Genomic DNA, 21,231 nt, shown 5'->3' with positions numbered 1-21,231 from the left:
ATCCAGGTGAACTTTTTTTTTTTCTTTGGCAGTGCAGCGGCGACCGACCTTACCAGCCGGTACCGTGCATCACTTTTTTTGTATTCTTTTACAATACCCTCTTTCCCTCTCTAAATCACATATACCCCAAGTCTCGACACGCAATTGATCGGTCAAAATGGGTGTCGGAAACCGCATGAAGAAGCAGGGTCCTCCTGAACCCCTGTCAGAGGCCCATTTCGCAAAGTTGAAGCGCAAGGCCGGTCTGCCAGTCGACCCTGTCGAGCCTGTCGAGACCAAGAGGAGGAGAACAAACAAGAAGGACGCCCCAAAGACCAACGGCGCCGCCGCAAAGAAGAAGGATGCGAAGAAGAGCAAGGCGCCCGCGCCTAAGGCGAACGGCAGAGGAAAGAAGGCTCAGCCCGTCGAGGACGAGGACGAAGACATGTCAGACGATGACGACCTTGGCGATTTCCAGGACGCGCCCTCTGGCATGAGCGACGACGAGGGTGTCGACGAGTTCTCCGACCTTGAGAACGGACCGGCGGGTCTGGGCGACGACTTCCTGGACTCGGACAACGATTCAGTCTTCGACTCGGACCAGGAGCAAGGCGGCGGCGGCAAGCACATGTTCTCGGAGGACGAAGACGAGTCGGACGGCGAGGAGAAGCTCACAAAGGCCAACATCGAGGGTGTCGCACGGAGGCTCGACATGAAGATCGCAGCGGAGGACGCCGAGGCGCAGGCCGAACTCGAGGAGATGGGCATTCAGACCAACATCGACGGCGACAAGCCGCACGTCTTTGACGACGACGACGAGCTTGCCGCCAAGACAAAGACGCTGCTTGCGCCCGACCTGCAGCTCCTGAGAACAAGAATCACGGAAAACATCAGAGTGCTCGACGATTTCGCCAACCTTCACGAGGAGGGCCGCTCTCGTGTCGAGTACGTCTCGCAGCTCATCAAGGATATTTGCGCCTACTACGGTTACTCCGAGTACCTCGCTGAGAAGCTCTTCAACCTGTTCTCCCCCCGCGAGGCGTTCGCCTTCTTCGAGGCCAACGAGTCGGCCCGTCCCGTCGTCATCAGGACAAACACCCTCCGCACCCATCGCCGCGACCTCGCCCAGGCCCTCATCTCGCGCGGTGTCACCCTCGAGCCCGTCGGCAAGTGGTCCAAGGTCGGCCTTCAGATCTTCGAGAGCAACGTGCCCCTCGGTGCGACGCCCGAGTACCTTGCCGGCTACTACATCCTCCAGGCCGCGTCCTCGTTCCTGCCCGTCATGGCCCTCGAGCCGCAAGAGAACGAGCGCGTGCTGGATATGGCCGCCGCCCCCGGTGGAAAGACCACGCACATGGCCGCCATGATGAAGAACACGGGTGTCATCGTCGCCAACGATCCCAGCAAGCAGCGTGCCAAGGGTCTCATCGGTAACATCCACCGCCTCGGCGCCCGCAACGTCGTCGTCTCCAACTACGACGCTCGCGAGTTCCCCAAGCCCATGGGCGGTTTCGACCGCGTGCTTCTCGACGCGCCCTGCTCGGGTACCGGTGTCATCGCTAAGGACGCCAGCGTCAAGACCAACAAGACGGAGAGGGATTTCATGCTGCTGCCGCACATGCAGAAGCAGCTGATCCTGGCCGCCATCGACTCGGTCAACCACCACAGCAAGACGGGCGGTTACATCGTCTACTCTACATGTTCCGTCACCGTCGAGGAGAAGTAAGCTTGGCCCCTTCCGAACTGAGTATGTGTGAACACGTTGCTAACAATCCCTCAGTGAGGCCGTCGTCCAGTACGCCCTCTCCCGCCGTCCCAACGTCAGGCTCGTCGACACCAACCTTCCCTTCGGTCGTGAGGGCTTCACTTCCTTCATGGGCAAGAAGTTCGACCCCTCCCTCAAGCTCACCCGCCGCTACTACCCGCACACCTACAACGTCGACGGCTTCTTCGTCGCCAAGTTCCAAAAGTTCGGCCCCACTCCCGCAAAGGCCGAGAAGGCAGACCGCTCCGCGCCCGGCTCCGCCGGCGAGGTCGTCGACAAGGCCCCCATCACCGACGACGAGGACAACTCAGCGCCCGGCCGGGACGACAACTTTGGCGGCTTCGACGAGGACGAGGACGAGGAGTACATTGGCAAGGCCAAGCGCAACGCCATGCGCAGGCGCGGCCTCGACCCCAATGCCCTCAAAGCCAAGGCCAAGAGGGAGACAGCCGTCAAGAAGGACGGCGGCAAGTCCGAGTCCGAAGTCGAGGCCGAGGCCGAGAAGCCCGCCGAGAAGACGCCCGAGAAGAAGGACAAGAGCAAGGAGAAGGCCGCCGCCGCCGACAAGGAGCGCAAGGCCGAGAGGAATACCGCACAGAAGAAGGTGACGTCCACGGCCGCGACGCCGGAGAAGAGCCCCAAGAGCAAGAGCCCCAAGCAGAAGAAGGACAAGAAGGCGGCGAAATAAAATAAAAAAAAGAGTCCAAGTGTCGTTCTCGCAGGTCGGGATGGAGGACGACGAATGTGGGATGAACACTAAAAAAGTCATAAAATAGAGGGGATTTCTCGGTGTTATCTTGTGTGTGCAGTAGACGAAAAGAAGCATCATTGTGTCCGGGGTCGATCGAGGTCGAAACGAAGCATCCTGTTTTGTCATTGTTTGCATTATAATTACCTACTACTAGGGAGTCGGAGCTCAAAAAAAGGGATTCAGAATTTGAGAGAGAAAAAGTTGCATCGGACCTGCTGGACAAGTCGTGCCGTTCCTTGCCCGTCGTCTTACGAAAAGGCGAACTTGATGTCCGACCGAATACTTAATTAATGATTGCCCTTCACGTCCGCCAATGTCAAAGTGGCCCAGCCTGCTGGTCCTCAAAGAGAATTGAAAAAAGATTGGGTTATTGCTAATCCAACAAGGCGAAGCCAAAAACGAAACTTGTGTCTAGAAGTAGAGTTTGTAATGAAGGCGTCACTCTTCATTAGATAAAGACGCAACCTTTGACCTTCTCGATGGCCAAGGGAAACGGTTCATACACCAAACCTCGTCGTCCTCCTACTCAAAAAGCTAACCTCAAGCATAAATATAAAAGCGGTGTACAGAAAACAAGACGTAAAAGCATGCGTTTCCTCCAAGTTCATCATGACCGTCCAATCCAGCTTGGTTCTGGATGGTATCGAGTCGGTTCTCTCTTCCCATTTCATCTCCTTGTTCGTCATAAAGGTTGGCCTTCCTATATCCCCGGCCCGACCCGTTTTCGTCATAAAGCCGTATGTCATGAAACCTATTCACAACTTTTGTGTGTCGGAGTATGTTGTACACAGAGAGGTATCCAGAAAGTCGTCACTAGACCCGTCGTAAATGTATTTGGTTGTTCGTCGTAATTCTTCTTCCAAAACGCCTCCGTCATAAGTCGCCCTGTGGCTCGTCCATGGACGTCAGGGGTATTAAATAATAATGTAAAGAGGAAAGAAGGCATAAAATGCCGCCCGAAGTGAAGTAGTGTTCGTGAGAAAAGGTCTACTGGGCAGCCCTTTGGTGGAGCAGAATGTCGCGAATGGCCCAACGCGAGGCATCGCGGTCTTGGTCGCCGACGCCGAGCCATTTTTCGCACTTCCTTCTCCACCTATCTTCTTCTTCGCGCTGCCGTCGTACGAATTCCGGCCCGACGTCGAATTCTTCGCCGACGAGCCATTCGTCTTTGACTTCGCTGACGCGACCCGGTTCCTTGGAGTCGCCTGAGTTGTCGTCGAGATCCGGAATGTCTTTGAAGACATCCTCATCGTCGTCCAAGGCGTTGAAGCCGTCCATCGGATCAGAGATCTCGGACTTGGGATTCGTTTGCGGGCCCAGCTTGAGCCAGCACATATTCTGTGGGTCAAATACCATGCCCCCAACGACCTGAACACCTTTTGTATGGCTTATGTTTGTAATCAGGGCCGGCCGAGGTGTGGAAACTTCTTTGTCGCGCACCATGTGAGGCGGTATAGATGCTGTCGATGGGGACGATGCGGGTATGTCGAACGCGTTCAGGACGGTTTCATTGCCCTCCCAACGGTACGTGTCGGGATTGTAAAACATGCCCTGAAGATCTGCAGCGAGGTTAGTATTGTAATGTGCAGATAAAAAGCGGTTGCACTTACGTTGCGGAGTCTTGTCCTTGTTCATGTTCGATATAAGATGAGGCTTCAATTGGGGTAGGTTCCTCTTCTTTTTCGACCTTACGGAAGCCTGTGGCAGTCCGGGGTTGAAATTGTTCCTAGACGACAGCTGGGAGACACGCGACGAGGTGAAAGGCGGCAGTGGGCCTGATGGAGTCCGTTGAGCAAGCGAGGTCTCCCGGGCAATTCGGCTAGCCTGGGTATCACGAGCAAAATGGGGCGTGTAATCAGCCTTCGCAGGGGAGTGAGGTGCCGGGGAGGGTGTGGTGGTCCGATCGGGAAGCACATTTTGGTACAGCTTATTGCGCAACGGTGCCTTCAAGGGTTGCCGGACGAATTTTGCCTCTGATTGCGCCGACGTGGGCAAATCGTCGAATCCATCCAGCTCGTGCCCATCACCGAAATTTCGGGTTCGGTGTGGTTTGGTGAGCGTGCGGAAAGACAAGCCATCGTGAGTAATGTGATCCGAATGGCGATTGAGTCTCTTCGGGCTTGGCGAGCGCATCGTCGACCTCGAAAAGGCCCTGGACGTCGGCCGCATGTCGAGGGAGTTCTCGGAATCATGGCGTCGGAAGGTGCGAGAAGTTTTTGCGGTCACGTGCTGCGACTGGGATTGTGAGGCCCCAGCAGGGAGAAAGGGGCGTCGTTGCTGGGCAGCATGGCTTTCCACGGCGGGTCGAGACCTCTCGGTTGGTGTTTTCGGTCGCATCGCCGACGCCGGACGATTGGGATCTGTTCTGGACGGCGGTCGGTCGAAGCGGGAGGAGATGGGTTTGGCAGGGGAATGAGATGCCTTCATGGCAGGCAGAGATCGCTTAAACCTCAGCAACTGCGAGCTCGTAGTTGTGGGCTCATTCCGCAGCGACGTGGTTGAAGTCCTAGGGCCAAGCTCCCTTCTCCGTGGCGTTGAGGGAAGCAGAGACCCAGGAGACGGTGTCGTGGGCGTAGGCATGCTGTGAATGCTCGTAACCGAGGACTGCGATGCATGGCCCATGCGAGACTGAGACCTTCGCGAGCGAGCGAAAATGGGGCCACCACTCTCAGACACAGGCTCCAGCGCAGAGAGGGCTCGCTCGTGACGCTCATGACTAGGCCGCGGCAGTCGTGACGTTGTGGTTTTGGTGGAGAAGGTCAAGGAAATGGCCGTCTTGGGCCGCTGCGGGCTCGACGGCCGGTTTGAATTGACACGAATGTTGCGGTGAAGGGTGAGCTTGCCGGAATTGAAGACATCACCGTCGCCGACATCAAGACCATCGAACATGTCCTCAGGCTCGGGCTCCTTACGTGGCTGAGGAGTCTTCAGGTTTGGTGGCTCTTCCTCCACAAAACGTACGGGAGAGCGACTGAGCTTCCTCCGGCTCAATCTCTCCTCGAAGTTGACCGGGCCGCTTGGGAGCACGAGGCCATCGAACGTCTCATCCTCGCTTTCGGCGGTAAACGAGCTCGACACACTGGGGCTCAAGGCAGAGACAGAAGAGCTTCTAGTGGAATGGGCGTCTCTGCGAGTGCCCCCGAATCGAGTTCCGAGACTGCCCTCGCCCCAGTCCAAGTCCTCTGCATGTACCAAAGGCGTCTTTGGGATGTCTTTTCTGGTTGAGAGACTTAGTTTCCCGTCCGACGGGAGTTCAAAATCAGTCTCGAAGTCATCGTCCAATGCATTGATGTTCTTCTGAGGCGTCGGGGGGGTAATGAGTGAAATGGGCTTGGGTGGACGAGTCTTGGATACTTTGATGGTTTCGGAACCGTCGCCGAAGAAGTCATCATCGTCGTCGTTATCGCGGAACTTCTCCAAGTTGATGGCTCCTGACAATGTGCTTGTCGTCGATTCAGTCGACTCTCTCCGGTCCAGCAGCGACACGGCCGGAGGGGTCCTCATAGATTTAGTAGGGCTCGTCTGGCTAGAGCCACCACTGACCTGCCTCAGCATATCAGGGAACTTGGAGCCGTCTTGGGGCTTGATGCGAAGGCCCTGGGTCGAGTCTGGCAGTACCAGATCGTCCTCCCAGTCGTCCTGCATGATCTTCTTGATCTTCCTTCCACCTAGTCGTTTGATAGTGCCACCCATGAGAGCGGAAGAGGGTACATTCTTGGGTATCGGAATGCCGGCTTGGGTGGCAGCGGCGATAGCGTCCAGTGTTGACTTCTCGTCGTCGCCCGGGACGTGCACATGCGTCTCTTCGTCCAACATGGATTCAAGATCGGAGCGGAGGGAAACATGTGAAGACGCAGAGTCGCGTCGTGTAGAAGCAAGGTTTGTTGTGGTGGAGGCGGTGCGAAATGTCAAGTCATCGGTGTCGATCTGGAAGTCGTCATCGTCCCAGTCCTCGATGTCTGGTTCGGCCACGGGCTGGCGTGGCTTGAGGCGTAAGGGTTCCATGTTTTCGGCGGGTTTCTTTGTTTGGGGGAGCGCGGAATTGAATTGGGTCCAAGGAGGTCGTGGTCGTATCCCAAAAGACTTCCCGGCAGCGCTGTTCTACTTGTCAATGTTGCAAGATCATATCGTCAACAATAACAGCAGCTTCGGCCCGGCATATCCTTTCAGATGGTGACAATCGTCGTAAGCCAAGTTTTCTTGGTGATGATTCGGGGGTAAGTTGGTTGCAAAGGACGCAAAAAGGTTTGGCGTTGCGTGGTAAGGCGTAGAAATGGCGGCGTCTGGTTTGTTTTGAGCCGGGTTTGGTATCGTCGTTTTCGGGAATGTGCGTAGTGCCTGTCGGCTACTGGTAGGAAGAACTGCGAGCGAGTGATGCAAACGGGTGTAGAGCAAGTGGAGGTTGTCCAAGAGGTTCGTCGTAAGGGGTGATGCGCAACAGGGTCCGATATGTCGAGCGTGACGTTTGCCAAACCAGAATAGGATGAGAACAGGGCAGTCGTGTGAGGTCGGGGGGTGGAAGAATTGGGATTGGATTTGCGAGGATTGACGGCCTTGTTGGATGAGTGGTGAAGCAAAAATGGCTGGGAAGCCGGGGTCGATGGATCGGGTCTGGCAAACAAAGCGAGGTGGTAGGCTGGCGGGATGGTGGGCTGGGTCCAGCAACAGCGGTGCGTGGTGCCGCAGGAGGAGCACAGCGTGGCTGGTAGGTATTGCGCGCATGTGTGGGCAGCCCACCGGGCTACGTATCTGTTCCCCGTATTCGTGCAGCTATTTCGAGCACAATTTGAGTTCTTGCTACTTTGGGCCTACCTGGTGCGTATACGATCATCGGCTTTAGTGAACTTGTTTTTCTTCCTCCTTGTGTTTGCTTGAAATGATGCCCAGCTAATTGTTCTGGGGATAAGAAGAGGGTAGACTGGAGCAGCAGAAGGTCCACTACGGCTTCTTTTTCCAGGGCCGACTGGGCCCGGCACTGAGGGCGAACAGCTGAGCGGAAAAGAACAGGTGTGGAATGGGCCTTGCTGGGGGGAGGGAGACTGGGGAGGGGGGTCCCCAGGGCTCCAGGGCTCCAGGGCTCCTTGCGCCTACCACACTGAGTATCCGTACTCCGTAGTGAATCACGAATTTTTCCAGGGTGAGCCACGTGATTCAGCGGGGACGGTCGTCGTATAGTGGGTTGATTGGGTTAATAAGGGAATGGATGCGGGGATGGTTGCACCACGATTCTGACGCGTTCGAGCCGCGACCGTCGCCTGCACCCACTTCTCCTTCCTCGTCTTCCGGTGCTTCGGCCAAAGGCCAGACGACAGCCGCAGGTCCGCATCTTAGGGAGAACCTAAACGAGGTCGCCAGCCTTCCGCTTCAATTTGGCAACAACTGGCTCGTTGGCTTTTTTCAGCAAGAGCACCACCCGTGAAAGGAGGTTATCGAATCTTTGATTCTTCAGGGTGAACGGCCCTAGAAACTAGTAATACCTAGCCCTTCCCAGCGACCCCTTCAAACCAATAGCCTCGAAACAGTCTCCATAGCTTCGTGTTTATTTATTGACAACCTTGACAATAAAACAACATGAATCGCTGACTACGTTCCCGTTCTCTGTGTCATCCGACTGTCCGACTGTGACCTTGCCGTCATGAATGTCTAAACATCCAAGGGTATGCCTGAGGCCGTTGCTCAGGCCCTCTCCGTTGCCTGCCTGCCTACTTGCCTAGGTAGGCACTAGGCACCTACCTACTGCCTAGTTCCGAACCCTGGGGCCCCTCGACGACCCTCATGGCTCAGATAGATAGCTTCTTCTCGTTACCCTGTACTTAATGTCAATAAACTGCCAACTACGGAGTGGAGGCTCTGACCAAGTCTCACCTTTTCTTGTTGTCTCACGAGAATACCACCCAACCAAAACACCCTCAAACCGAGGTGTTAATTTTTTTTGGATTCCAGCCCTTCCAAACCAATCTGCTGGTCCCTGAAACCCACAACACCTTGGCCCCCGACGCTCTCGGACTCGATCCCCCCGAGATACAGCCACTATTGACATTGACACTGGAACGGCAACTCATCTTGGGGCACGCACGGGGGCAAATTATCACACCTCTAGCTCGTCATGACTTCGGCACACATCCTCCGGTTTCCCCGGTCAGAGAGCCAAGGTGGCTTCGTCATCATCCAAGCTACGCCTATACGGTCCAAAGCATTGGATGTCAAGTTGGTTGGAACTGATGGCGTGGAGCCCTATGCCGTTTCCTGTGAGTAGAATGCTCGCCATCCTGTTTCTGGCCGAAGATCATCGCGGCCCGGGTGAGTGGGTCTTGTCCGATGTTCTTTCATGCGCCGAAGTCATGCACCGTCGAAACGGAACCTGGCGAGGCTAACAGAAGGTTCCCCTTGCAGTGCGTCAAGATAAAGCCGCTGCACTTCGAGTCAAGAACAGCCCCTGCACAGAGGACGAATGGATTTCCATTCTGACTGCCGTGCTACAACAAGAACCAGCCAGCGACATCGAGGTGCTCGCCGATGTAGAAAATGAAGCCGTCCTTACTTTGACTGTCCGGAGAAAGGGAAAGGAGTTTACTGTAAGTGATGATTTGCTTGAACCTCTTCCCAGCCCAACTTTCCTGGTGGCCGGCCGGTGGGCTGATGGCTGGTCTATAGCAACGTCTCGGCGCCATCGAATTGAGCCACAGCCCGCATGAGCTGATTGAGCTATTCGACTGGTGTGCTCTGTCGGCGCAGGTGGCCAAGGAGGCCAAGGAAGCCCTAGCCTCTGCAACCGCAACAGCGAACCGGCTTGAAGAATCTGTCCGTGAGCTCAAAGCACAGCTTGACGGCCTAATCGCGGCCAAGGAGGCCGACGAGTCGGAACTGCTAGAGAAGTTCCGCGACCTATTAAACGAGAAGAAGGTCAAGATCAGACAGCAGCAGAAACTTTTGGCGTCTGCGTCTGTCGAGCCCGACAAACTAGCGCAGGTACAGAGTTCTCAGGCCGCAGGAAAAGGCCATGCCGCAGCTGAGTCTAGGCCGGCCAAGAGGAAGACCGCCCCCGCCCCCGCCAATGACGATAGCTCTTCCGATGAAGGTTTCGAGAAGATGGACGTGGAGCAAGCTCCTGAAGATTCAGAGCATCAGCGCGACACGACCGAAGACGAGGATCAGACGGCTAGTGAAGATGATGATGATGACGAGCCAGCAGCGCCAGCGTCTAAGAAGCAACATGAGTCTGTGGGAACTTCACAGGCCGAGGGGCAGGCCACGGCCGCCCAAAAGGAAGCACCTCCAATGAAGAGGGAACTCCCCTTTGCCAAAAAGAGGGCCGCCCCGAAAGCACCACCTCCGCCCGCTGAAAGCGAGACGGAATCTGATGACGAGCTTTGATATTGATTGGGGACGAAAGCCAACAGAGTCTACATAAATGCTCGTGTTGTCATGTTTGGTTCTTCATGCCGTCATATCTGGCGTCGCTAGGGACGATTACACACTTGACAGTTTCTCATTAATCCTCCCGATGAATCGCTACATAGACAATTACTTGACGCTATGGTCCGAGATGTTCAGACGGCTCCCAGTGATAGACCCACTTAGCTCTTGTCATCAGCGTCGAACCTGTTCTTCCAAAACCCGCGAACATGTTTGGTTTCGCCGGCTTTGGCGATCTCACTCACCTCCCGAGGCGTGAGCTTTATGGCAGGGAGATGGTTCAGGTAACTCTGCAGCCTGTCTTCATTGGACGAGGTCGTAAGGGTGACCAGACCTTGGTCGATGCACCACCGGAGTCCAATGACGGAATCGCTTACCCCGTACTTCTTGGACAGATTGGCGAAGATGGTCCTGACGGGAGAATCGACGTCTGAAGTAATGGGGGTCAAGGGGGCATACGCCGCTACTGCAATCTTGTTCTGGCGGTGGAACTCTAGCAGGTTGCCGTGCTGCAGGTGAGGATGGAACTCAATCTGGTTGATGGCTGGGGGGATCTTGGCCGTCTTCAAGATAGTCTCAAGGTGGGACTGAAGGTAGTTGCTGACTCCGATGGACTTGGCCCGGCCGGATTCCTTGATGGCCTCCACTTCTGCCCACTTCTGCTGGAGCTCCTCGTCCGACTCGGCGAAGAAGGGACCATGGATGAGATAGAGATCCACATAGTCAAGACCAAGTTTTTTCAGAGACGTCGCAAAGGCCTCTTCGGTGTTCTGCTTCTTGGTTCCGCTGCACTTGGCAGTAACGAAGAGCTTCTCCCGCGGCACACCGGCCTTCTTGATGGCTGCGCCGAGCTCCTCCTCATTTCCGTAGACTGGCTTCCGTTAGAGCGCCTTCTCATTGGGTGTCACTGTCTGCGCATACCTTCCGCGCCATCGAGATGACGGTATCCAAGTTTGATAGCCCGGACCGTGTTGTCGACAATCTTCTCGTCAAAACCCGGGCCGCCCCTTTTGTAGTTGGCTGTCCCTAGACCATATCCGAGCTACTGAGATGTGAGCACTACAGTTCGTTGGAGCGAGCTAGTCCTGGTCCGCCCAGGCTTTAGGCTCTGGGAGCAATTAAGTGCTGACAACGTTACCACGGGGCGGGTCCTCCTTGCGGAGGCGGATTCATTGCTGGGAGTGGTAACTCACCATTGGGATCTTGTTGCCATCGTTGAGCGTGAGCCATGGGATGTAGTCTACCTGCTTGGGCGGGGTTCCCGAAGCATCGGGCGTGAACGTGGACAGAATCGAGTTCATGTTGCGATTTGGGAGTGATAGAGGAGGGGTGGTTGCTGCGCTGAGCCTTGAGGTCAACCTCAAAAATATGCAGCAGTTTATATCAACAAGTAGAAAATGGGCCAGGGCTAGGGGTTTGGATTTCTAATTCGATGGATCTATGCTTTGGAGCTGGAAAATGGGCAATCTGGTTATCAGAACGATGGGACGACAAGAATGCACCATGCTCTCTATGCCCTCTCCACGTTTCGATGACATACGGTACCCGTACAAGACCAATAATGCAGGAAAACGAGACCACTCCCCGCCGCGCCGGCCAGTAAGAGCCGAAACGACCAATTGACATCACCAAAAGCCGTACCCGACCTGAGGAGAGCTTCGTAAGGTCCGTTCATACGAAGGCGCACTGGGTGGCGCTGGGCTGGGCTGGCACGCTGGGGAGACCCCACTTGCCCCAATTGGATCTTGCCAGGGCGTGCTGGTTTTCCCAGGATGATGGGGGGGCTTTTTTTCTTCGCAATGACGCCAATAGTGACGACAGCATTGGGAGCTGTTGCGTGAGAGCGGGATGAAGCTTTCTTTTTGCTTGAACACACGGGCCATGGGCTCTCAGCAAGCTTTCAAGGGACAAACCTTACGACCCCTGAAAAGGCATTGACAGATAAAAAAGGGTCAAAAGTATCCGTATAGGATGGGGTCTGAATCGGAATATCTGGGCCAAATGGTTCCGGAACCGGGACGCCCGTTGCTACCAGCAACCCGTCGATGTGGACGCTGAGGTTCTACCCAGGTGCGCATCTCCAGCGGCTTAGGTCAGCATGGCGGCGAATTGCTCAAAGTCCGTTGCCACTGAGGTTCGGAGTCTCGCATCGCCGAACGGGTGACCTAGTCGGCTGGCGCCATCATCATTAGCAAATACCCCCCTCCCATACGGAATTTTCTCCGGGTCTTTTTATTTTATTTTCTATACTGTACATCTGGAATCTGCGATACCCCCGTTTCGTTTTTCTTCTTTACCACAACAGAGCTGTTTCTTATTAGTTACATTGCACGCTTCATTGACGTCCACGGACTGCGTATATGCTCTCGCGACTGCTCTCCCGCCGAACCGTCCCCAGAGCCTCCAGACTACCCATCATGGCCGCTCAACTCTCCAACAGGGCGCCCGCCTGGCCCGGCCTCCCGATAGCAGAGCTCCCCAAGACGTGGACTTACACCTCCTCCCTCCCGCCCGACTCCCTCTTCCCGACCCCGGCCGACTCCCACAAGACCCCGCGCGACCAGATCACCCCGCGCGGCGTCCGCAATGCCGCCTTCACATGGGTCCGCCCCGAGACCGCTGAGGACCCCGAACTTCTCGCCGTCAGCCCCGCTGCGATGCGCGATATCGGTATCAAGGAAGGCGACGAAGAGACGGAGGAGTTCCGCCAGACCGTCGCAGGGAACAGGCTACACGGGTGGGACGAGGAGAAGCTCGAGGGCGGGTACCCGTGGGCCCAGTGCTACGGCGGGTTCCAGTTCGGCCAGTGGGCCGGCCAGCTCGGCGACGGCCGCGCCATCTCCCTGTTTGAGACGACGAACCCCGGATCCAAAGTGCGGTACGAGCTGCAACTGAAGGGCGCCGGCATCACACCGTACTCGCGGTTCGCGGACGGCAAGGCGGTGCTGCGGTCGAGCATCCGCGAGTTCGTGGTATCCGAGGCGCTTCATGCCCTCGGCATTCCCAGCACGCGCGCCTTAGCCCTGACACTTCTGCCAAAGTCCAAGGTCAGGCGCGAGACTGTCGAGCCTGGCGCCATCGTATTGCGCTTTGCCCAGTCTTGGATCCGCCTCGGAAACTTCGACCTCCCCCGCGCGAGGGGCGACCGCGCCATGATCCGTACCCTAGCGACGTACGTGGCCGAAGACGTCTTTGGCGGCTGGGAGACCCTCCCCGCTCGCCTTGCGAACCCGGACAAGCCGGGCGAGTGCCTCGAGCCCGCCCGAGGTGTGCTTGCGACGGAAGTTCAGGGCCCCGAGGACTCGGCCGAGAACCGCTTCACCCGGCTCTTCCGCGAGGTCGCCCGCCGCAACGCCCTGACGGTCGCCAAGTGGCAGGCCTACGGTTTCATGAATGGCGTGCTCAACACGGACAATACCTCCGTCGCGGGCCTGAGCATCGACTTCGGCCCCTTCGCCTTCATGGACAACTTCGACCCGGCCTACACCCCGAACCACGACGACCACCTCCTGCGGTACAGCTACCGCAACCAGCCGACCATCATCTGGTGGAACCTGGTGCGCTTTGGCGAGGCGCTGGGCGAGCTGATCGGCGCCGGCGCCGGCGTGGATGAGGATGCCTTCGTCAATAATGGCGTCGAGGAGAGCCAGGCCGACGCCCTCGTGGCCCGGGCCGAGAAGCTCATTATGCAGGTCGGTGAGGAGTACAAGGCGCTCTTCATGGCCGAATACAAGCGCCTCATGGCGCAGCGCCTGGGGCTCAAGAGCTTCAAGGAGAGCGACTTCGATGAGCTGTTCAGCAACCTGCTGGACACGATGGAGTCGCACGAGCTCGACTTCAACCACTTCTTCCGGCGCCTCAGCTCCGTCAAGCTCTCTGACATCGCTGACGAGGACGCCCGCCGCGAGACGGCTGTGCGCTTCTTCCACGCTGAGGATGGCGCCGCGGGCGGCGAGGCCAAAGGCCGTGCGGACGTTGGCGCGTGGCTGGGCAAGTGGCGCGCGCGCGTGGTCGAGGACTGGGGCGAGGACGACGCTCCCCGGGGCGATGCTGAGAGGGAGAAGGCAATGAAGGCTGTCAACCCCAACTTTGTGCCGCGCGGGTGGGTGCTCGACGAGATCATCAAGCGGGTGGAGAAGGACGGCGAGAGGGACGTGTTGAGGCGGGTCATGCATATGGCGCTGCACCCCTTTGAGGACAGCTGGGATGGCAAGGAAATTGAGGGGCGGCAGTACAAGGGTGATAAGGCGGAAGAGGAGAGGTGGGTTGGGGATGTTCCCAAGTTGAAGAGAGCTATCCAGTGCAGCTGCAGCTCATAGATGAGAAGATTTAAGTTTATCTCGATCGTTGTAACGTGCCTTTTTATGATATTTTATGAACGTATCATCGAAGTTCCTCGAGCTTCACTGAATAATCATCATCCTCTTATGTTTCGTTGCGCCGTATCTATTCTATCCCATATGGCACGGTGAAGGGAGTGTCTCCTCCGTGCTCTTAGGAGCTGGAACTCGGATCTTGATCATGCCCTTCTTGGTTGGAGACAGTACCTCACTACCATCGCCCTCCGAGCCACGCTCTCCAGTACCGGTTGACAGTTCGTTCATGGCGCGATCGGCATCCGAGTCAAGGAAGGAAGACGTCTGTGGCTCGAGGTCGCTACCTCACTGATATGGGCCGAGGGTGTGTTGCCAACGGGTCCACCGGAGCCAGAGATTCCAGGGTACTTAAGAGAGATGACTGAGCAGACTCTTGTCCTGCACCCAGCGGAGAGGTGTGGGCAGCGGATTCCCTACGTTCTGGTCACGCTGAGCATGCCAGGGACTCAGGGACCAGATAGGTTTGTTATCAGGCAACGGCCTCTGAACATTCACTCAGCCCACGTCCAGTATTCTGCACATGGTTAAGAGGCCAAGAGCAGCAACATATCTCGGCCCCCTCAGGGACTTAATTACAGTGTCCAGTTGCTGGATGTCAACTCCATCTCAATGTTTGGCAGATTGTATACAGAGATCCGTCCCTTCTCTCGTCCCTAGTCTCATGGCACCATAGGCTTGCCTTAGCAAGAGATGTTAGGGCATAAGCAGTGAGTACCCTTAGTCGTGCTTCATAACAACGCTACGCCTGAATATTATAATAGAACAGCCGGGGATACGTCGCGTCGTCACATGGCACTCAGGTGAAGTTATTTACTTTCTTCAACTACCCGCCTCCTTCTACCCACGCGTGCTATTATGTACAAGCAATGCATTCATCCCAAACAAAGGAGCTTTCTTTTCTACTCTTCTCCACAGCATTCGTACTCGTACAGCCTGTCCCTCATGCCCCGTACTCGATCTGACCCATTGGCCTGTCCTCCTCCATGCCTGGCGCCATAAAGTTGGTCTTGGGGTTGCCGGTGGCCTTGGCCGCGGAGCAGCGGGCCATTGTCGGTGAGCTTGAGACTATGTTAGCATGATACTGAGTAAAATGGACCAGGTGAGTCGACTAACCTTCTTGAGATGACGTCTGTGAAGTAGAAGTTCTCAATGACCTTCTTCAAGGGCGTACCGCTGGCCTTGGAGCCCTTGTTCTGGTCAACGAGCTGGACCTTGCTCAATTGTTGCAGAGCAACAGGCTCAACCACATCGTAGGCCGCCAGGGCCGGGCTGATCTCAGCCATTCTGTCACGGAGCTGAGCAACGTCGTCATACGGCAGAGGAGCGCCGAGGAACTCGCTGACGGCACGGATGATCTTCCAGTCGGTACGGGCAGCACCGGGGAGGGAGGTGGCGGCACGGGTCATCTGGACACGGCCCTCGGTGTTGATGTAGGTGCCGGCCTTCTCGGTGTAAGCAGCACCAGGGAGAACGACGTCGGCGAGCTGGGCACCGCGGTCGCCGTGGTGGCCCTGGTAAACGACAAATGCGTTCTTGGGGATGTCCTTCTCGGAGATCTCATCGGCACCAAGAAGCCAGACGAACTTGGGGGCGGTCTCCGCAACCTCGGTCGAGGGAGTGACGAAACCGACCTCAAAGGCACCAGCGCGGGAAGCGGCTCTCTGGAGAACGTTGTATCCGTTCCACTCAGGGGTGATGAAGTTGGCAGCGTTCTTGTCAACGAAGGCACCAATGGTCTCGTAGAAAGCCTTGGCGTCAACGTGGTCGGTGACACCAGAGCCCACGATAATCATGGGGCGCTTGGCAGACTGCAGCTTCTTGCCAAAGGGGCCGGCAAGGGCCTGCTTAAGTGCGGCGTGGTCGAGGCCGAGGTGCTCGAACTCGAAAGTGGAGTCCCATGTCTCGCCAACAACACCGATCTCAAGGTCGGAGCGCAGCCATTGCTTGCGGATGCGGGCGTTGAGAACAGCAGCCTCGTGACGGGGGTTGCTGCCGACAATGAGGATGGCGTCAGCCTCCTCGATACCGTAGATCTTGGAGTTGAACAGGTAGTTGGAGCGGACGTCGATACCGTGGGCAATGGGCTTGCTTCCAGAAGGCATGTCAAGGGCCAGGTTCTCAGAGCCCAGCTTGTTGGCCAGGTCCTTCATGGCAACCATAGACTCGACCTCAGTCAGCTCACCGGCAATGACCTTGAACTCGTTGGCCTTAGGCTGGAGGTGGTGGTAGGCGTTGGCGACCTCGGTAAGGGCCTGCTCCCAATCGGCGGGCTCGAACTTACCCTCACGGCGGATCAAGGGCATGGTCAGTCTCTGGGTCTTCAGACCATCACAGGCGAAACGAGTCTTGTCGTTGATCCACTCCTCGTTGACATCGTCGTTAAGTCTGGGAAGGATACGCATGACCTCGAGGCCGCGGGAGTCGACACGAATGTTAGATCCCAAACCGTCAAGAACATCGATGGACTCGGAGTGCTTCAGCTCCCAGGGTCTCGCGCGGAAAGCGTAAGGCTTGGAGGTGAGAGCACCAACGGGGCAGAGATCGATAACATTGCCGGAGAGTTCGGAGTCGAGGTTCTGCTCGAGGTAGGTACCGATCTGAATGTCGTTGCCACGGCCGAAAGAACCCATCTCTGGGGCGCCAGCAACGTCGTTGGAGAAACGAACGCATCGTGTGCAGTGAATGCATCTGTTCATAGAGGTCTTGATGAGGGGGCCGATGTTCTTGTCCTCGACGGCACGCTTGCCGCCGACCTCGTGGAAGCGACCACGGTCGCCACCGTATCGCATCGACTGGTCTTGGAGATCACACTCACCACCCTGGTCGCAGATAGGGCAGTCGAGGGGGTGGTTGGCGAGGAGGAATTCCATGACACCCTCACGGGCCTTGTGTGTAATGGGGGAGTTGGTCTTGACGACCATACCGGGCTGAACGGGCCATGCGCAGGAGGCTACGGGCTTCGGGGCGCGCTCGACTTCGACCAAGCACATACGGCAGTTACCGGCGATCGCAAGCTTTCTGTTGGATTTGTCAGTCGGGCATCATCCCTCGCAACGGCCACAGCTTCGTCGATCTACGGAGTCGTACTCATGGTAGCAATATCTGTTTTCAAGTCAGTCACCGCCTTCTAAGTTGTATTTTTAATGACTGAACGAACCTAGGGATTGTAACGCCTGCCTTTTCGCAAGCTTGGATCAGGGCGGAGCCGGCTAGGAGGTCGTGAGTAGGAATACCCTGACAGGGCCACATCGCATCTCACCTTCGACTGACACCTTCTTTCCGTCTGCATCTCTTGTCAGCAATTGTCCCAGAAACCAATTGGTACCCCTTCTCGAGGGTGAGCTTGTCCATACCAACTGTGAGCTCGACTTCGGCGTTCCTGCGAGCCGTGGTAGCAAAAGTTCGCGAGGCATTGGCGGCCTGCTTGCCAGTCCGCCAAGCCGAACGTGCTAGAGAATGCCGCAGCATCGTGTCGCCTTGACGGATTGAGACTCAGACGGAACGGGGGAGGGCGTTGTGGTGGGAGGGCGGATTGATATTCAATCGTTGACGTCGGGAGGAACTGCTCTTCTGTCCCGGGCCATGGGGATTTGGTGGCGCTAGTGCGGAACTCGCGATTAATTTACATCGATGGTGATTGGCCCACCAGCCCGGGAGCTCCTTGCCGCCTGAGGCACCCAGAAACTCCTCCGAGGACCATTTAGTTCTCCGAAAATTTCGTCGCAGAGCGGCCTTCCTCTTTTTCTTCTTCACTTTAAATTGTATATGGACACTTATCGTAGGTGAGCTTGAGCATCGCAAGATGCTCCAATCGAGCCTTCCTCTATCTAGTGTACCTAGATGAATCATTTTGACGCCGTTTATGGAAGCATGGGAGAACTCTTCAATGACCGTTGCCTCTTACCGCCGGTCGTTACATATCATCGTGATAATGAGACTAGCTGTAGACTGTACAAGTGTATCTGTTGGTATCTGGTGATTCGTATGTACAAAGTAGTTGTGCCCACGACCCCTTCTCTCGAGTCGCTGTCATGGACCATGGATGAGCTGGTCTCAGACGTGACGAGAGTCCGGCTTTGGCTTTAGCCTCCCGCCTCAGATCACGCCGCCTTCGCTAAAGACGTCGTTGCTGCTCACGCTATCCGTTGTCGTTTCTAGCTCTGAGCAGGTTCGCCGTCCTGTCTGTGGTTGGCAGATGCCTCATCCTGCGCGAGCTCCCTCTCCAAAGCTGCCTTGTAATGGTTCTTGATCTCTTGCGCATGAGTGGCATAACCTCCTAGTTGCATCAGGGCCTGGCCGGCGTTGTAAAGTGACCAATGAAGTGCCGCCTGCCTCGGCGGCAAATCGCCCGGGATTTCGGGGTATGCGTACGTTGACAAGTGACGATTGTTGTAGTCGGCACCGTGAGGAATCGGGGCGTTCACGTGTTCCATGATGAGTTCCTCTTCACCCGGCATAAGGCCTGTGGTGGTCTCGAAGACGCCATTGGTCGCCTCCAACTTATTTGCGTGCTGTAGGATGCGCCGATGCTCCCGTTCGTATATGTACCTAATGTTCTGCTCTACGGCAGCTGTGTGTTTCTCGATGTTTTGCTGAGAGAGCCTCAGACGGTCGCTCTTGTTTTGGGGAACATCGAAGGGTTCGAAAAGATTCTCTTCCAAGGGGACAAACATCGCCATCGCCGGGGCGCCTGGTACGAGTATCGGTATGTCTTCCTCTTCCGGGGAGTCACTGCCGTGGTGCATCTTCTCTGGGGCTTCTGCTGTATTGCCTGAACTCTCGTGCATCTTGTCCATCAATGATCGTATGTTTCAGTGAGAATGAACGCCGCGCCGGATTATGGCCATGGGAAGGGACGACGACGCAATTTGCAGCTTGCTCTTTGTGGTGTGTTAGACGTGGTCGAGGTGAAAGTATGAAGTTCAGATCTGAGCGAATAGCCCAGGACACAAAAGCAAATAGCTAAGCTAGGGTCCCACGCCTCTGGCCGGGTACGTAACGTTGTTCTAACCTCGCGACCTCTTCAATTCCTAGCAAAGACCAGTGTCTGCAAATTTATTTCTCGAAATGCCTGCTTGGTGATGCACACGCGTACCTATTTAGGATCTCATTGATTCCGGCTGATGTCGCTTTGCAGGCGTCGTGTTGGTGTAAACATGTAAGAGGGCATCATCAAAACAGAAGGCACGTTGAAAAACAACGCAATACTCAAATCGCGTTTGCAGTTATCAAGCACGAGAATAAAACACAAGGTGTGCAGGGTTCTCCTGACAGATTAAAAATGTAGATCTATGGAAGGCCTTAATCGTCTGCATAGTTCGCCCCATGAGACTCAGCTACTAAGCTCGGCTCGGCATTTGAGCGCCACCCATGATATAGTGGCGTCCTCTCTAACTCGATCCCGTTGGTGCCGAACCGGTTGGAGGCGTAGTCGTGAAATCGTCTCCCAGGAGCTACTCGTCTGTCATCAATATCGGAGACGCATATGTGATCTCCGCGTTTTATAATGAGACTTATAGCATGCAGCCGCAGGACGGCATTCGCATGCTCTCTGAGCTTGGACTGGCGTCCAAGTCGCGCAAGCCTTCCAGCTCTACTGAGGACGAGTGGCAGATGTGGCCCTGCTCAGGTCGATGCTGTGATCAGGATGCAAAGAGCCACATCAGTGGCGTTCCGGTCGTAGGCTGCGCCTCTCACCAACCATCGGAAAGTTGTCATCTAGATGGCAAGAAGTTCCTCACGTACTCCCTCATCAACTTTATCCCCGCCCGGACCAAGTCTTCCAACCTCCGGTCCTTGCGCTTGCGCATCCACAGGAGAATGAAACCCAAAAGGACCACGTCGATGGCGAGGTGTTTCATTATCAACCAAGTCAGCCATCGTATCCAGGCAGGAAAGCTTCGTGACTTTTTCGACTTCCACTCCCTTCCTGTTGTGATTTGCTCTCGCAATGCCGCGACTTCGGCTGAGAGTTTCTCCAGGGCTCGTTCCACGCTCCGGGACCAGTTACTGCTTCTAACAAGCGCGTCTGCTTCCTCGTCTTGGTTGAAACCTATCCTCCCTACCGGGTCCTGTTCAGCAGCGTCGTCTTCGCTCATAGGACTTAGAACTTTCAGCGGACCTTCGGTTTCGAGCAGGGGTTGCTCATATTGTCGTAACCCGCCGGTATACCTTGTGTCTTTCGGTGACGAGTCGGTCGAACTGGGACTGTTGTTCTTGATCTGGTTCCACACGAATTCGAGTTCCGCGACGAGTTCCTTAGCGTTTCTGCATCGACGTGTCAGTAGGGCCGCGATGCGCAAATGACCAAAGCAGAGGAGAGATATGAGCTTACGGTGTCGTCGCATATTTGTGCATCGTCTCGATCAACGCCTCGATATACCTTTTCTTTGCTTCCGTGCGGCTCAGGCCCTTCTGGATATTCCACGCATCCCACTTGTCTTTCTCGCGCTGAAGCTCGTCGGCAGGCAGGCCGGAAGCCAAGGTCGGTCGTTCCATGACGCCATCAACGTCCCCCTCCATTGCTTGCTTATAGAGGCCATAGAGTCGCAGCCTGTCGGACGGCGGGGGGCGCGAGGCCCCTGTTTTGGGTATTTTCTTCACGGTATTTAAGGCATGGACGAACACGCGATCTGGAGAGGAAGCATAATCGCATTAATTAGCCGGGTAATTACTCTCCACAACAAAAGGGTGGTGGTAAGGTTTTCTTTCTTAACTCACCCACGGAGTCAGCCATCTAGAAGGCTATCCTTGAACCAGAAAACTTGGGTGAGGGAGGGAAAGGCGCGTTTATGGCGTGTATCCGAGGTGATTCGGGTTGGCTGGGTCGGGGGATTTGGTGTGGTTCGGCTTAACAACACCAGCTAAAGATAACGCAGGTGGGTTCCCTCTTCAACTAGAATCCAAGATAGAGCGAGGTACCTCGGCTGCGGGGGCTGAAACGG

General features: G+C 56.0%; 8 protein-coding genes across 8 annotated transcripts; 3 read left to right on the top strand and 5 right to left on the bottom strand.

The window, feature by feature from the left end:
- Window positions 1-37: 37 nt before the first annotated feature.
- On the top strand, window positions 38-2,708 carry LY79DRAFT_547629 (NOL1/NOP2/sun family-domain-containing protein). Its single transcript, XM_060557344.1, has 2 exons — window positions 38-1,701; window positions 1,760-2,708. The coding sequence occupies exons 1-2, from the start codon at window positions 158-160 to the stop codon at window positions 2,430-2,432; spliced, it is 2,217 nt and encodes a 738-aa protein (XP_060416046.1). The 5' UTR covers window positions 38-157; the 3' UTR covers window positions 2,433-2,708.
- A 774-nt stretch (window positions 2,709-3,482) lies between these two features.
- Window positions 3,483-6,500, bottom strand: LY79DRAFT_668187 (cytokinesis regulator; the record flags this gene model as incomplete). Its single annotated transcript, XM_060563489.1, has 2 exons — window positions 3,483-4,054; window positions 4,106-6,500. The coding sequence occupies 2 exons, from the start codon at window positions 6,498-6,500 to the stop codon at window positions 3,483-3,485; spliced, it is 2,967 nt and encodes a 988-aa protein (XP_060416045.1).
- Window positions 6,501-8,239: 1,739 nt separating this feature from the next.
- LY79DRAFT_114137 (uncharacterized protein) lies at window positions 8,240-10,151 on the top strand. The gene is made up of 3 exons (XM_060550721.1): window positions 8,240-8,743; window positions 8,889-9,070; window positions 9,150-10,151. The coding sequence occupies exons 1-3, from the start codon at window positions 8,602-8,604 to the stop codon at window positions 9,867-9,869; spliced, it is 1,044 nt and encodes a 347-aa protein (XP_060416044.1). The 5' UTR covers window positions 8,240-8,601; the 3' UTR covers window positions 9,870-10,151.
- LY79DRAFT_114147 (aldo/keto reductase) lies at window positions 9,971-11,374 on the bottom strand. The gene is made up of 3 exons (XM_060550722.1): window positions 11,105-11,374; window positions 10,833-10,953; window positions 9,971-10,782 (listed from the first exon to the last, which is right to left on the bottom strand). Exons 1-3 carry the CDS (start codon window positions 11,210-11,212, stop codon window positions 10,073-10,075), a joined length of 939 nt encoding a protein of 312 aa, XP_060416043.1. The 5' UTR covers window positions 11,213-11,374; the 3' UTR covers window positions 9,971-10,072.
- Window positions 11,375-11,796: 422 nt separating this feature from the next.
- Window positions 11,797-14,484, top strand: LY79DRAFT_547623 (uncharacterized protein). Its single transcript, XM_060557343.1, has one exon. It carries the CDS (start codon window positions 12,272-12,274, stop codon window positions 14,228-14,230), a length of 1,959 nt encoding a protein of 652 aa, XP_060416042.1. The 5' UTR covers window positions 11,797-12,271; the 3' UTR covers window positions 14,231-14,484.
- A 547-nt stretch (window positions 14,485-15,031) lies between these two features.
- On the bottom strand, window positions 15,032-17,836 carry LY79DRAFT_547622 (uncharacterized protein). The gene is made up of 6 exons (XM_060557342.1): window positions 17,641-17,836; window positions 17,547-17,570; window positions 17,445-17,496; window positions 17,375-17,389; window positions 15,401-17,305; window positions 15,032-15,345 (listed from the first exon to the last, which is right to left on the bottom strand). The coding sequence occupies exons 1-6, from the start codon at window positions 17,753-17,755 to the stop codon at window positions 15,228-15,230; spliced, it is 2,229 nt and encodes a 742-aa protein (XP_060416041.1). The 5' UTR covers window positions 17,756-17,836; the 3' UTR covers window positions 15,032-15,227.
- A 215-nt stretch (window positions 17,837-18,051) lies between these two features.
- Window positions 18,052-19,235, bottom strand: LY79DRAFT_547620 (uncharacterized protein). Its single transcript, XM_060557341.1, has one exon. It carries the CDS (start codon window positions 19,081-19,083, stop codon window positions 18,442-18,444), a length of 642 nt encoding a protein of 213 aa, XP_060416040.1. The 5' UTR covers window positions 19,084-19,235; the 3' UTR covers window positions 18,052-18,441.
- Window positions 19,236-19,710: 475 nt separating this feature from the next.
- LY79DRAFT_682051 (acyl CoA binding protein) lies at window positions 19,711-21,166 on the bottom strand. The gene is made up of 2 exons (XM_060564578.1): window positions 20,622-21,166; window positions 19,711-20,554 (listed from the first exon to the last, which is right to left on the bottom strand). The coding sequence occupies exons 1-2, from the start codon at window positions 20,807-20,809 to the stop codon at window positions 20,002-20,004; spliced, it is 741 nt and encodes a 246-aa protein (XP_060416039.1). The 5' UTR covers window positions 20,810-21,166; the 3' UTR covers window positions 19,711-20,001.
- Window positions 21,167-21,231: the final 65 nt, after the last annotated feature.

Source organism: Colletotrichum navitas (assembly GCF_030913465.1).
Source record: "Colletotrichum navitas strain CBS 125086 chromosome Unknown LY79scaffold_17, whole genome shotgun sequence".
In the NCBI taxonomy this organism is placed as follows: domain Eukaryota; kingdom Fungi; phylum Ascomycota; class Sordariomycetes; order Glomerellales; family Glomerellaceae; genus Colletotrichum; species Colletotrichum navitas.
This window is presented reverse-complemented; position numbering and strand designations above follow the sequence as displayed.

Excerpts from the sequence above, each read along its gene's own strand:
- LY79DRAFT_547629 (XM_060557344.1), top strand. The coding sequence starts at position 158 with ATGGGTGTCGGAAACCGCATGAAGAAGCAGGGTCCTCCTGAACCCCTG. Across the intron at positions 1,702-1,759 it reads TCCGTCACCGTCGAGGAGAA|TGAGGCCGTCGTCCAGTACG; the intron begins GTAAGCTTGGCC and ends ACAATCCCTCAG.
- LY79DRAFT_114137 (XM_060550721.1), top strand. The coding sequence starts at position 8,602 with ATGACTTCGGCACACATCCTCCGGTTTCCCCGGTCAGAGAGCCAAGGT. Across the intron at positions 8,744-8,888 it reads GGAGCCCTATGCCGTTTCCT|TGCGTCAAGATAAAGCCGCT; the intron begins GTGAGTAGAATG and ends TTCCCCTTGCAG. Across the intron at positions 9,071-9,149 it reads GAAAGGGAAAGGAGTTTACT|CAACGTCTCGGCGCCATCGA; the intron begins GTAAGTGATGAT and ends GCTGGTCTATAG.
- LY79DRAFT_114147 (XM_060550722.1), bottom strand. The coding sequence starts at position 11,212 with ATGAACTCGATTCTGTCCACGTTCACGCCCGATGCTTCGGGAACCCCG. Across the intron at positions 10,954-11,104 it reads ATGGCAACAAGATCCCAATG|CTCGGATATGGTCTAGGGAC; the intron begins GTGAGTTACCAC and ends ACATCTCAGTAG. Across the intron at positions 10,783-10,832 it reads TCATCTCGATGGCGCGGAAG|TCTACGGAAATGAGGAGGAG; the intron begins GTATGCGCAGAC and ends AACGGAAGCCAG.
- LY79DRAFT_547623 (XM_060557343.1), top strand. The coding sequence starts at position 12,272 with ATGCTCTCGCGACTGCTCTCCCGCCGAACCGTCCCCAGAGCCTCCAGA.
- LY79DRAFT_547622 (XM_060557342.1), bottom strand. The coding sequence starts at position 17,755 with ATGCTGCGGCATTCTCTAGCACGTTCGGCTTGGCGGACTGGCAAGCAG. Across the intron at positions 17,571-17,640 it reads CGAAGTCGAGCTCACAGTTG|ACGGAAAGAAGGTGTCAGTC; the intron begins GTATGGACAAGC and ends CAAGAGATGCAG. Across the intron at positions 17,497-17,546 it reads AAAGAAGGTGTCAGTCGAAG|CCGGCTCCGCCCTGATCCAA; the intron begins GTGAGATGCGAT and ends ACGACCTCCTAG.
- LY79DRAFT_547620 (XM_060557341.1), bottom strand. The coding sequence starts at position 19,083 with ATGGACAAGATGCACGAGAGTTCAGGCAATACAGCAGAAGCCCCAGAG.
- LY79DRAFT_682051 (XM_060564578.1), bottom strand. The coding sequence starts at position 20,809 with ATGGAGGGGGACGTTGATGGCGTCATGGAACGACCGACCTTGGCTTCC. Across the intron at positions 20,555-20,621 it reads CACAAATATGCGACGACACC|AAACGCTAAGGAACTCGTCG; the intron begins GTAAGCTCATAT and ends ACGTCGATGCAG.